General features: G+C 39.1%; 1 protein-coding gene across 1 annotated transcript in view; it reads left to right on the top strand.

Moving 5' to 3' along the window:
* Nucleotides 1-10,660, top strand: part of LOC146482975 (major facilitator superfamily domain-containing protein 6-like) — a 29,650-nt gene extending 18,990 nt beyond the window's left edge. Inside the window, exons 2-3 of the mRNA XM_085106602.1 lie at nucleotides 5,441-6,968; nucleotides 9,724-10,660. Of these exons, the coding sequence (XP_084962728.1) occupies nucleotides 5,498-6,968; nucleotides 9,724-9,974 (1,722 nt within the window). The 5' untranslated portion in view covers nucleotides 5,441-5,497 and the 3' untranslated portion in view covers nucleotides 9,975-10,660. The remainder of the gene's footprint in view (nucleotides 1-5,440; nucleotides 6,969-9,723) is intronic.
* Nucleotides 10,661-14,074: the final 3,414 nt, after the last annotated feature.

Here is a 14,074-nt window from a genome sequence, read left to right as displayed (position 1 = left end):
TTAACATCAAGGAAAGATACGTTAGTAGAAGAGTGCGAGCTAGTGAATTTAATGGTAGGGTGAATATTGTTAAGATAATCGATGAAAATTTTTAAGTTATCCAGACCTTCAGTCCAGATCATAAAAATATCAATAATATAACGAAACCATGTGTGAGGGTGAAATGGGGCATTTTTCAAAGCATTCGCTTCGAAATGGCCAAGAAAAAGGTTGGCAAAAGAGGGGGCCATTTTTTTTTTTTATTTAGACTGGGTAACCAGCATTGAAACTGTGGTTATTAATTTGGAAAGGAAACTTCAAATATTCTCTGAAGATGATGATTATTGCAATAAAGAAAAGTTGCGTAAAACGAACGAAATAAGTCAAATTAAAACGAACATATGTAAGGAATCGAATGCACTTCAATAATCTGTGATTACTACTAGTTACAGAGGAAAAATACGGAATAGCCCTTTTCACGGTTGATTTTTCTCATTTGCATTACAATGTTATCCAACGTGGATGCGAGGCAATTTCGGGCTAAAACTACAAAATAGATTGCCTCACATACATGCCAGATTTCATTGTAATTCAAATGAGCAGAGTTAACCGTGGAAAGGGCTATTGTTTGTCGTTTGTTACTTGTTCGCCTTCGTTGCGCGTGGGAAGATAGTTCGGTTACCACGTCCCACGCGGTTTTGATCACGCCTTAGCCAGTTCAGTGTCAGAGTCACGCATTACAAGGATTTCAAATTTTTCCGTTTATAAAGAGTTACTGGCGCTGCAGATCAGATCACTGTGGTAAGTCCTCCTTCTATTAGCGAGTTTTTTCGAATTCAGGGCTAGAATAAACTGCTAGTTTATAGCAATTTCATAAATATTTATACTGCGATGCGACAATCACATAGCTGATCTCTGCTGTTAACTTTGACCTCTTCTAAGTGAATTTATACCATCTTTGCGTGATAATTCTAAAGTAATTGCCTTTCCTGTCTTAAAAACTCAATCACTAGATGAATTAAAGCTTAGAAATACTCTGACTATTGGTATTTCCCGACTGTTGTATTTTTGAAAGTAGCCGAAGCAGAATAATGTAAACAGTTTCCTATTTACACAATTAATAGCAAAATGTGCCTAATTCAGGAATTCGAAATTTCACGACTGACGCCCGATTTTTGATAATTTCAGAAATGGGCTCTTAATCCAATGAAAGATTTCCGTATCAGTGCGGCATGACTTTTAAGTATAGTAAAGTACAATCCTGCTTTTATACCCGTCGAATCCGCTCACTTTGTCCTGTAAATGTTTATGAAGTTTAGAGCTCATCATACTAAAACGAAATTTTGAATTGCTAATGACCTTGTTCAATATAGCGATTGCAACACGCGATCAGTGAAGTGAGGTATGAAATATATTTTTTGAAGTTCCTTTCAATGTTGGTTGTTTTTGATAGCAAAATTGATCACACACTTGACGAGTATTCAGTTTCAAAAAAACGATTTTTTTTATACAGGGAGAACTGAATTCAACTGTACATGTTTTATATCCTGTTTTATCCCAAGCCTTGTACGATACTATATAAACTAAATTCGATTTTGAGATGGCATTACGGCTTTATAATGGCGGCTAGTTGGGAGAAAATATATTGGGTCGCGAGGCGACGGAACCCAATGCGGAATATATTCTCTCCCAGTTTTTAATCCCAATACTGATATTTTGTTCTAGAAAGTTAACGGATAAAGTACAAATCGTGCGCCGAGTGAAAGAGAAATTCTTACTTCAGTTGGTAATATCCGTGCGCGAAATTTTTTCTCGGGGCGGGTTATTTGAATTTTTGGCTTGAATTTTTACGTCAAAACAAAGAAAATGCAAAAATGTACAGTCCATAAAGCACCTACCTTTGATGAAATAGACGAGCTAGTAGGTTTGAAAATTTTACCAGCAAATTTAATTTAAAATTTGTTACCGCCGAGATATAAACAACAACATGGAAACAGTGATAAGTTAACCTCACAACCAGAAGCAAGAATTAAAAGAGCAACCATACTAGTATCCAAAAACGAAAACAGAGCATTGTTATCCTAGCTTAGATGCCGTGGATATTTAGAAATTTAAAAGAAACCAAGCGGCGAAGAATACTGTCTGTGTCTGTGTCTGTGTCTGCCGTTCGGCGCTACGACAAGAAGATCAAATTGACAGACCTGAGCCATGAAAGAGAACGCAGCAGAGCTCTTGGAGCAATTTTTTCAAGAGATAAGAGACATCAGAAAGAAACAGATCCTTTTGCTTTAAAAATGCCATAATTTATTGGAACATTAAACTCTGCCCTGTTTTTGCACTCTTGGCGTTCGAAAGGTTAAAGTCGTAAATCGAAGCTTTCGTGTTGAAAATTTTAATTTCTTTCTTTTGCGCCTATGACTATATTACAAGTGATTTCATTCTCTTAGACATAATTTTAACAACTGATCTTGGCAGTGCTTTCATAACGACTGAAAAATTGGTTTATCTTACCCTAGCCATTTTTCATCATAAAATAATTCCCTTGCCATCAACACAACAAAAGACTGAGACAACGACACAGCTTGCTTTTGCTTGTGTGCCATTTTCCTGAGGCATTGGGCTCCTAGGGTTGATAACAATTCCTTGCTTGTACCGATAATAATTCCTTGTACTACTAGGAGTGATAGAACGCGATTGGGAGTTTTCTAAAATCTAACGAAAATAGTTACGCAGCAAGGACACAGTTTTTTGGAAGAGACTGACCGTACCTTTAATTTCAACTGATGCTTTTGGGGGGAAAAAATTCCTACCCTCTGAGAGCCCCAGGGGGGATACTCGGGTATAAACGTGACGGGGGGGGGGGGTCCGACTTATTGTTTTGGGTCTTAAATTTTCAACTCCTGTATTTTTTTGGGTTGAAGATTTAACCGTGTATTTTTTTCGGTGTGAAAAGTCTGCGCGTATTTTTTTGGGTTAGAATTTCAGCCAAGCTAATAGTTCTTACACAATTCAAGCCAAAGTTCCGGCAAGATCCGAAAGCACGATTTCCAGTCATGTATTTTTTTGGGTGCACAATATAAGGTCCATGTATTTTTCTGGGTGCAAAATATTAGGCTCCGTCGGACCCCCCTCCCCCTCGTCATGTTTATACCCGAGTACCCCCCCCCCCCTTGGCTGAGAGCACGTAACAGGCCATTTTTCACATGTCAGTGGGTAATGCGTGGAGAGACACTTGAGAGCTTTTACCACAATACCGAGACTTAATTCAGTTTTGTACATAAAAGCAGGACGTAGAGTGTAGCTATAACCAAGCCTATATACATGTGAAAACAGTCTTATTGATGTTTATCAGCACAGGAAAATAAGATATCCAGATTTGTGTTTTTTGAAAGCAGGATATCTCAAAACCCAGAATTATAATAACCAAACCTGGAAAATAAAGAAAACAGATTGCTAAGTTTCACTTTGGTTTTGACCTAATCCGAGTTTGGATTTAGTAGAAATCCAGTACAGGAAAATGAGATATCCAGATTTGTGTTTTTTGAAAGCAGGGTATCTCAAAACCCATAATTAATAACCAAACCTGGAAACTAAAGAAAACAGATTGCTAAGTTTCACTTTGGTGTTGACCTAATCCGAGTTTGGATTTAGTAGAAATCCAGCACAGGAAAATAAGATATCCAGATTTGTGTTTTTTCGAAGCAGGATATCTCAAAACCCATAGTTAATAACCAAACCTGGAAAATATAGAAAACAGATTGCTAAGTTTCACTTTGGTTTTGACCTAATCCGAGTTTGGATTTACTAGAAATCCAGCACAGGAGAATAAGATATCCAGATTTGTGTTTTTTCAAAGCAGGATATCTCAGAACCCATAGTTAATAACCAAACCTGGAAAATAAAGAAAACAGATGGCTAAGTTTCACTTTGGTTTTGACCTAATCCGAGTTTGGATTTAGTAGAAAACCAGCACAGGAAAATGAGATATCCAGATTGGATTGGGTTGGATTTCTCAATACCCAGGGTGAAGCTGTTTCTTTTAATATCCAGGATGGGGAAAAAACAGTGATTTTTATTACCTGACAGAAAAAACAGGGAAAAACCAGATTAAAACCAAACATGGTTATTATGGGAGGTTGGATTTGACAAAATCCATGTCAAAACCAAGTAAAAACTACATTGGATTTTTGGGTTTTTTTCCAGTGTAGCGGCGTGTTTCTCTGGGCACGAAATGGAAATACAGTGGAACCTCGATTTAACGAACCTCTATTTAACGAAGTCCTCGATATAACGAACGATATGTCCCGGCAAAAGTTACAGTAAAATGTATGGAGTAGAACCTCGATATAACGAACATAATCCGGAAGCCCAAACGGAAAATCTACCTCGATATAACGAATTACGATGTCAGCACGCGACACGCAACACGCTGAACAGATCAACAGTCAACAAATCCTTCTTATCCTTATGGTAAAGAGACAGCCGCCTTTCGGTCAACGGCTTATTATTTCTCATAGACATTGGTACTATAGCATTTCGACATCAGCATTGAATTCCGTGACAGACGTCACCTGTGTTACAAATCAATCATTAACTATGACCTCGATATAACGAACATTTTGGCCGTTTCCCCTGAACTTCGTTATAACGAGATTTTCGATATAACGAACCCTCGATTTAACGAACAAATTTGGCCGGTCCCCAGCGACTTCGTTAAATCGAGGTTCCACTGTATGCAAATTTTTTCAGTGGAGGCGAAATTCAAAACGAGGGGCACTGGTCGAATACAGAAAGATCGGATACGAAACATAAATTCATAGCATCGTTTGAAAGGACACCTAACCACTTAGATTTGCTGGTTTAGTTAAACAACGAATGTTTCTTTTTTATCATCACGTAATTAGTTATATGCTCTACATTTATTGTCATGTTTGTAATTAACTATATTCTAGACACTATCAAACCCTTTTTGCATTTATATAACATCCCCTAGCGGGTTCTGTTTCTTGTACTGAAGATGGATGGAATATCCGAAACATGTATACATTAAAGAAAAGTCGGCTTCTTGAAAAAAAATTAATGATATTTTTTTGTTAAGTCCCGTTGAGACTGGGAGCAACAAAATTAGCTACTAGTTCTCAAATTATTCCGTTATTCTAAAATTCCATTCCGTTAACTATGCAACGGAGTTAGATTTTTCTTAAAATACCGACTCGTAATTAGTTGTTATTTCGATTTTTTCGCACTTACTAATGCTTATTTATTCATGCACTCGCGCGCTTTATATCATTCGTCAAAGCCTACAGTCTGGTGATCCAAAAGCTCATTTCTTAAAGAGTCTTTTTTTAACCAGAGACCCTTTTTCAGCTTTAAATTGTTAATAGGGTTAAGTAAAAGGGATCTTGCATTTCAAAACACGTTTTGTTCCCAGTTAACCTAAGAATTATTCCTCCTACTTTAGCTTCTTTACCAATTGCTCCAAGAGACTGACGTCGGAGCCAGAGAAAGTCTGGTCTTCATGGAATCAGACACCAAAGAAACCAGCCATCTGGAGAAACATGAGGATGAAAGGAGTATCTTTGGTCGTCTTCTAGATGCTGTGCGGCAAAGTGACAGAGATGTTATTCCCTACAAACTATTATACGCGACTATTTATGGCGCGGGTGGCTGCCTTATCCCATATCTTCCTTTGTACTTCAAACAACTCGGATTTTCAGCTGTCGAAACTGGTATCTTGGTCAGCATTCGCCCTTTATGTTTAGCTCTTATTTCACCTCTTTGGGGCTTCCTCGCAGACAGGTATCAAAAGCGAAGGTATGTTTTATTCATGGGAGCATTAGCTTGGATATTGAAGACAATGCTCATACTAGCTGTTCAACCAAGGCATCAAGAATGCCTTGTAATCCATCAAAATAACTCATTGTCAAACTTTGCACCTAGCGAGAAACTTCTTCGTGGAGGGCGACCACTGCTCGACTCAAACATGCTGAATCGTGCTTTTAACTGGAAGATGTTTACCACAAAACGTAATTTACACACAAGAAATAAGCAAATATATATCGCTTCTCCTGGATTTATGAAAACGCCCAAAACGCGTTCATTTGAAGGAAAGGGGAAGGATTTCAACATTAGTGGGCGACGTTTTCCACGCTGGCTCGCCACCGAAAAAGACTCTAAACCTTCGTCCAGTGGCTTTAAAGCTTCTGTCCATTACAGTATTTACATTAATGAGGGAGAAATGATAGTTATCTTTTACATTCTCGTGGCTCTGACCATATTTGGAGAGATATTTTCCGCCATGCTTCATCCCGTGGCGGATGGATGTCTCATTGATTGTCTGGGAGACCAAAGAAGTCGTTATGGGCGGATCCGATTATGGAGTTCATTTGTTGTCTCCTTAGGCACATTAGCAATTGGACTTTTAATAAATGAGTCAACTTACTACTACTGCGGACAATCTCGTAAGGACTACAGAATTGCCTTTTACTTCTTTGCTGCACTAATGACAATCGGTTTTGTCAGCATCTTCTGCATCAAGATTGTCTATTGCTGCAAGTCATCAAACCAAGCTACTTTTAATGGGATTAAACGCCTGTTCACTTCGTTTCCGAAAACTGCGTTTTGGATCACGTCCATTTGCCTTGGGATTCTGGAAGGATTTCAAACGGAATTTACTTTGTGGTTTTTGGATGACCTGGGAGCCTCTTCAGTTATTGTAGGTCTGGCGGCAAGCTTACACTACGCCTTCAACGCGGTGGTGTTTTTCCTGACAAACTATATATTAGACTTTCTTGGTTACGCCAACACAATAAGCCTGAGCTTGACCGTGTATGCTGTTATTTTTGCATGCTTTGCCGTCATTCAGGCCCCATGGCTTGGTCTCATCTTGCACGCTTTGGTTGGAAGTGCTTTCGCAATTTCGTGGGTGCCAAGTGTGGCATACGTTGGATCGAAATCTTCGTCAGCTGGACTAGGAGCTTCTGCACAAGGTAATGTGACTGTAGGGTGCTAGTTTTTGTCTTCATACCCCGCCAGCACTGCCAGAAACTTTTCAGGGCGCGTCATCGCTGAGGCACCTACTGTTTTGTTGCCCGAATATTCTTGCGAAGAAAACGAGTACTGCATAAGGTTGAAAGGGATGTGCAACAGATACGACTGAAAATTTCAACCCGATTTAAGATGAGAAATTTAAAATCATATGGCGTCATTACTTTAACTGTTTCCTAGGTGGCTTGTAAATCTGGAACCAATTGGTTAAAACTGAAACAAATTCAAAACCGACAGGGATACAACGTTTACAATTTTCGTACTGGGATAAGAGCTCTTGATACAGTACCGCTGATCAGGTGAAGCTACACCGAAATAGTCATTACTGCACAGCGTAGACGGCTGAATTGTGGATACATATATATCGTTTTTAGTGTAGACTGCAAGCAGTCCCTTTCTGGATAGTCGAGAGGTCGCGCGAAATAGCCGAGCGCGAAAAAAAACCTGGAGCGAACAAGCGGAAGGGGGCTTGGGGAGAGGCGGAAAAAAGGGGGAAAGGAAAAGAAAGTAGATTGTTCATAGTCCCCCTATTTTTCCGTGGGATTTTCGAGACCGGTACGCTTCGATGGAGCTGCCGCCATGTTGGTTTGTAAAAGCGAGCACGATCTGGGGAGAGTGTCTAAACTAACACCCACTCCCGCTCCCCTCGGTAGTTTAGACACTCTCCCCAGATCGCGCTCGCTTTTACAAACCAAGATGGCGGGGGTTCCATCGAAGCGTACCAGTCTCGAGAATCCCACGGAAAAATAGGGGGACTGTGAACAGTCTAAAAAGAAAGGGACTGCGCTCTTAGCTGTAACAGACGCGTTCAGCGTAACTCCGCCCACAATTTATTAAACCCATTAAAAAAACCAATAAAAAATGACAGCTGTTCAGCGTAACTCCGCCCACAATTCATTTAACCCATTAAAAAAAAACAATTAAAAATGACAGCTAATAGATAACAACTCCGCATTTGTTATTCAATGACCAGAACACCGGGTTAGAACATTAGAAGTGAAGGAGAATAATCGTCGAGCTTCTTTGAAAAGGCCAAAATTCGAATTTTTCTTCAAGGCTCAGAGTAAAAGAAATCGACGACACAAACGCCCAAAGTGTAATTAAAAGCGTGGCTCAAGACAACTGGAAAGCTGTTGTTAATATCATTTTAAGGCATCCTGCGGTGTACTCTGCCGACAAAGCTTGTTCCGCGCGGATACAAAAATTACATTGTACTTGTTGGCAAATTGTCTTTCAATAATTGTGGGATCTTCTTGAAGGCAACTGCTTTTAAACCAAAGTCTTTTGACTGCAACTGGTCTTGGAAAATACTGCGAAACGGAACAACAACAACAATCGAGGCCGTGTTGGCAAAGTCGAAGCTTTGATAAATAATGGATTTCCCGAAATCAGTGGGAAGAACAGCCATTACATCTTTTCCGAGAGAGCGCTTCTACTGCTTGCTTCTGTTCCTCTTTTAGAATTAAGCCGCCGAGTTGATGGCTTAAATTTACGAACACATCGCTGCTACTCTCTCTCACCGAAGCCATTTTCCTAGTGATCTGAAGTGTTGACATCAAACGTGTGAAGAAGTTAATTACACATCAAACTTGTCTGACAGCAGCTATTGTTTATGGACCAATCGGAATTTTCCGTTGCTGGAGCGACGGGAAATTCGAACGCGTTTGTTACAGTTAAGAGCCCAATTTCTTTCTTTTCCTTCTCTCCCCCAGTCTCTTCTCGTTTATGTCTCCTCGCTCCAGTCTCGCTGGGCTATGAGCACACCATCTCGACTAACTAAAAAGGGACTGCTTGCAGTTTATTTTTAGTGCAAATGACGCCATAGTGATTAAACTGGTTTCCATTGTGGACTATTTGTCCCCTATACCATGCGGAGAAAATGGGTATTTTCCAATGACCTTTAAAAGTGTAAAAAAGTGTTGCAAAAAAAGTGTCCACTTTGACCGTACCGGTTTATTTGACTGTGCTAGAGAACGAGCAGTCGTACTTTTGTCCACAAATCCTACCATCACCGGCATTTTCCTTAGGCTCAATCTTCAGCTTTGTGTGCCACGATACGCCCCGGCGGATACACAGGCCCTTCCAGACACCCTTTTTGTCGTTTTCATATGACTTCATGTTTGACATATTACGTGTGTTTTAGTGAGAATTAAGGTTAGAGGACACCTTGTGATGTCTATCATACAGTTCATGAATCTCATTGGAGTACATTTCTGGACATATCTCCACTTCTCGGCTTCGCTACTTGCTGAACCAGTTAATCCAACGTGCGCTTAATAAATTAGTAGAGAACTAAGAAAGAGATTTCTCACAGTCGATGACTTTGCGCCTACGTAAGATACCTTTCAAAGCGGAGATTTGTTTCACGGTGTCTCCCGAGAGAACATCGCTTTCTGTTGGTTTCTTTCCCTCAGTGATTGAACACGTACTTTTCAATAGCTTTACAGGAACAAAATCCAAACCATAGTGTTATTCGACAAGCGCATGCAGAAATTGAACCCAGTAAACATTGTTAGAAGTCATCAACGAGGATTATTGAACCCATGTTTGAACGTGTCATTGTATTCCTTTACGTATATGTACGTGTTAAACCAACCACCCAGGCTGTAAAATACAAGTGTAAACGTTTTATTATCAAAAAATTGACCTCCGGACCGAAGTAATGCAAATAATTCCATTTTTACGTCTCTTCCACAGGAATTCTGTTTGGTCTATATATGGGTGCAGGTTTGGGAGGCGGTGCCATCTTAGGAGGTTCCCTAATCAGTTTTGTCGGCATTCGAGCAGCTTATCAACTGTTTGCGGGACTCGCCTTCCTAATATTAATCGTGTATAATGTGTTATCGCGCCTTGGAAACGAAGATGATGATGATGATGATGAAGAGGAGTCTGAAGTGCGATATCAAGGGGTATCGATTGAAGAACCGGAAGATACGATCATGAAATGACAAATTTATTAATAAGGACACGGTATTTCAAAAGGCCATTTCACTAATCCAATGTTAAAGTTAACTGATTGCGTCGTTGGAAAGGTTTTTTTAAAGATAATTTTAAGCTAAAGGTAAAAAAATTAAAGTCAGTAAGTCAGAATCAAAAGTTAAGGACCATAATGTTTGGGGAAACCTTTATTGAATAGAAATTAAAATGGCCATCCTCTGATTTACACATGTACTGGGCCCAGATTGCTTGTGACCATTGGATTTTCATTTAAATTAAAGGGGCAGTGTCCTGCTAATCCAGTGGAAAGCGGTTAATGCGATCAACATTGCTCCGTAACGATATGGTCGAATTTTATCAAGCGTAATTGCCTGTCGTCTCCTGTCCTTAAGCCATTAATTCCTCGCGTGTCAATTGACAGGCCGTACTGCCTCCGATCAGGCGAACGTGTTCCGGTGCGCTTTGTCCCCAAGACAAAGCGGTTCGCAGATTTCTGCACCATTAAGTATCAAGACCAGTTGTAATCCTTTTTTCTGTTATGTTTTCTCTGTTATTTGTGCTTTAATCATATTTATATAATTATTTATCTGAATGTCCTTATACCGTAGTGTCTTGTACTATTGTAACTGACCATCCTTGTAATTCAGCCTTTTAGGCTGCGAGAGGGATTCCAATAAACTATTATTATTATAATATTATTCATACTCTCAAAATGGTTAAAATATCTATGGCAGTCGCTTTCAACATCCATAACTTATCTATATATATATATATTAACATCTCTACAGATGCCTTTAAGGTAATAACTACCTACCTGGCGACACAGAAAAGGGAGAAGAGGATGCTCTTGAATATCTCCTTCCCCAGTTTATGGTCATGTCTTTTCTCTTCTTGCGTCAGCTGTACATGTACGCAGAAAAGCTAAACATACAGGCATGGAACAATTAGATTATTGAGATGTAATTAAAAAGTACGCGGTTAAAATAAAACTCTTGCCTGTACAGCTCTTTTAGTGAGTGCTGCAGATAACTGTTTAATTGATTGTTGACTGAACTTTTGTGTCTTTCCTTCTTTCTTTCTTTCTTTCTTTCTTTCTTTCTTTCTTTCTTTCTTTCTTTCTTTCTTTCTTTCTTTCTTTCTTTCTTTCTTTCTTTCTTTCTTTCTTTCTTTCTTTCTTTCTTTCTTTCTTTCTTTCGTTCGTTCGTTCGTTCTTTGTTTCTTTCTTTCTTTCCTTCTTTCTTTCTTTCTTTCTTTTTTTCTTTCTTTCTTTCTTTCTTTCTTTCTTTCTTTCTTTCTTTCTTTCTTTCTTTCTTTCTTTCTTTCTTTCTTTCTTTTTCTTTCATTTTCATTTTCCATTTTGTTTTCTTTTCTCTGCTGGTCACCACTCTTCCCACAAAGAAACTAGACTGTTCACAGTCCTCCTATTTTTCCGTGGGATTCTTGAGACTGGTAGCGCGATCTGGATGGCGGCAACTCCATCAAAGCGTGCCAGTCTTGAGAATCCCACGGAAAAATAGTGGGACTGTGAACAGTCTAACAAAGAACATGTAACAGAAACTTATCAAACGTTTAAATATCGTTCTCAAACTATGAAGCACGATCTAGTGATTTAATGGCAGTGTGAATGACTTAGAGATATGATGGGAAAGACTGAACCATAGGGGAGCACAAAATCGTGAATAATATTTCCCCATCATATCTGAGAGATTTTCACGAAGGAATCAGATGTCTTCTCCTATAACTTGAGAAATTCATTTAATTTGAATATTCATAAACCTAATTTGGAGATTGCTAAATGAAGCCTTGTCTAAAGAGGATTTCCCCTTTGGAACAACATCCCTGTCATTCCTAAATATAGTCGCAACTAACTTCCGTCTGGAAGAACTTCTGGTTTCAAAATATCAATAATCTGCTACATTGATAACGCGTTTCTGACCAAAAAACAAAGTCCAGAACACAATTGCTAATATTAAAAACTTGACAAAAAAGTTAATATTAGCTTTAACTCATGAATAAAATTTCCCCACGATAACCGTCAAAGCTATCCCCCCAGCTATCGACCAGCCTGTGATCATGTGAACAGGCTTCCAACTGGGACATAGGGCGAAGGGAGAGATTGGCGAGCCGGGCGAGCGGAGCGCGACATAGGCTCCCTCCCTTTCAGTTCTCGCCCCCTTTCCGAGCTCTATATTTCTCCTTGCCCTAAACCCCACTTGGGAGCCTGTTCACAGGCTACATACACATCGACGATCGAGAAAAACTAAAACTCAAAATTAGTAAAATGGTACTTGGAGAAATGAACGCGACTTCACTAAAAACTTAAACGTTACCGACTTTCAAATGTTCACAATTCCAAACCATATGCATATGTATTGTTTGTTTTACTTCTTGCCGCATGTTTGACCAGTTTCACGTAGTTTCATAGCTTCCCAGTCTCTTTCCGTCGCTCAGAGACCCTTTTACTTTCAACACTTTTAGACCCAAAGTCACGAATAAATTACTACACTATACTTTGTAGCTACTGTATATTTGTTGAAGCTTTTAGCGTGTTGAAATTAAGAAAGCCTGAGTATTGCTATGACGTTGAATATTGCTTTTGGTTTTGAACGTTGTAGTTTTAGCGTTAAGTACTTTTGTCAGTTTATCAGTTATTTTGTCAGTTTATTGATTGCCTCTCTCACACACAAATACAACATTAACAAATAGGCCTTATCACGGTTTTCGACGCCATATTGACCAGTAGGCAAACAGGCTTGAAATAAAAGTGTTTGTATGGAAATCCGATGTCAAATAATGTTCAAAAAACATCGCATCTGAAAAATTCATGAATTGGCACTATGAAAAGGATTTTAAGAAAAAAATTGGAGGGATTTAGCTGTGTCCAGTCGTGTTTTAAACTTTCCATACATTTGTCTGTATAGCAAACCAGCCGTGAACTGGTCCTAATAATTAGTTCGCGGGAAAAAAATACAGGGAAATATATGGAAAGTTCAAAACACGACTGGACGCTTTCTGGCACAGCTACATCCCTCCGATTTTTTTCTTGAAATCCTTTTCCTAATGCCAAAAGTTTCCAATTCATGACCTTTTCAGAAGCGATGTTTTATGAAAATTATTTGACATCGGATTTTCATACAAACACTGTTATTTCAAGCCTGTTTGCCTACTCGTCAAAATGGCGTCGAAAACCGTGATAAGGCCTATTAAACAGACATTAACGAGGCAAGGTAGCCCGAGGAAGCCAGTAAGGCTTATGTAACGGACTACCTTGGATAATTCTGATGTTAAAACTGAAGTGATTTTTAAAAATAAGTCTGTCATCGGCAGGACTATCCATCTTAAAGGGCCCTAGTCAGCCACACCTTTTTGTTTATATGCGAGAGTTTGGCTATTATATTTTATTCGGAGCATGTCGAAATGAACGAAATCACTGTGAAACTACTAAAGGTAATAAAACATATTTTCAGGAACACAACTTACAGTAAAGCAATAAGATTTCGCTTCACTATGAAATATCAATAATTTCGATGGCATCGAAAATGGCAGAGGCTGACTAAGGTCCTTTAATATATAATATTTCTCACTGATTATATATCTTTTGATATATAATTATATTATTTTCATAATCTTTTAATTACGTTATGCTTGAAAGTTTGTATCCGTCAAGGTCTATCAGTGTTAGCCCGCACACGTCCTCCACAAGTCCTAGGATGTGCTGGCTATTTCGAATGAATAATTAATGTTTTGAACGGTTACGTTGTTCCCACGTGAAGGCATGCTTTGGATCTAGCCGATCTTGGCTTTGGCAACAGCGAGAGCTCTTGTTTTGACTAAGCTTACTTTAAGTTGTGTTCTTCCTGAGCTCCTAATTGTACTGTCTAGAGTTATGAAATGTTCTCAGATCGGGAGCCTAAACATGTCTGACAGGTCGGATATATAGCTGTGTTAACCCTTGGAATTATTATAATAGTTCCAGTTGAGTAATGAGTTGGAGGCATTGCTGACTACAGAGTCTGTTGGAACCTGTATAAAGCTTAAAGACTCCCGATACCTTTTCCTCAGCGATGTCGCTTATTGGGCATCTAACAGTATGAAAAGTGGTTCTGCCTTG

This window comes from Pavona decussata, unplaced genomic scaffold (genome assembly GCF_977016875.1).
Source record: "Pavona decussata unplaced genomic scaffold, jaPavDecu1.1 SCAFFOLD_41, whole genome shotgun sequence".
Classification (NCBI taxonomy): domain Eukaryota; kingdom Metazoa; phylum Cnidaria; class Anthozoa; order Scleractinia; family Agariciidae; genus Pavona; species Pavona decussata.
Note: the sequence above shows the minus strand (reverse complement) of the source record. Positions and strands in the feature narration are given on the sequence as shown.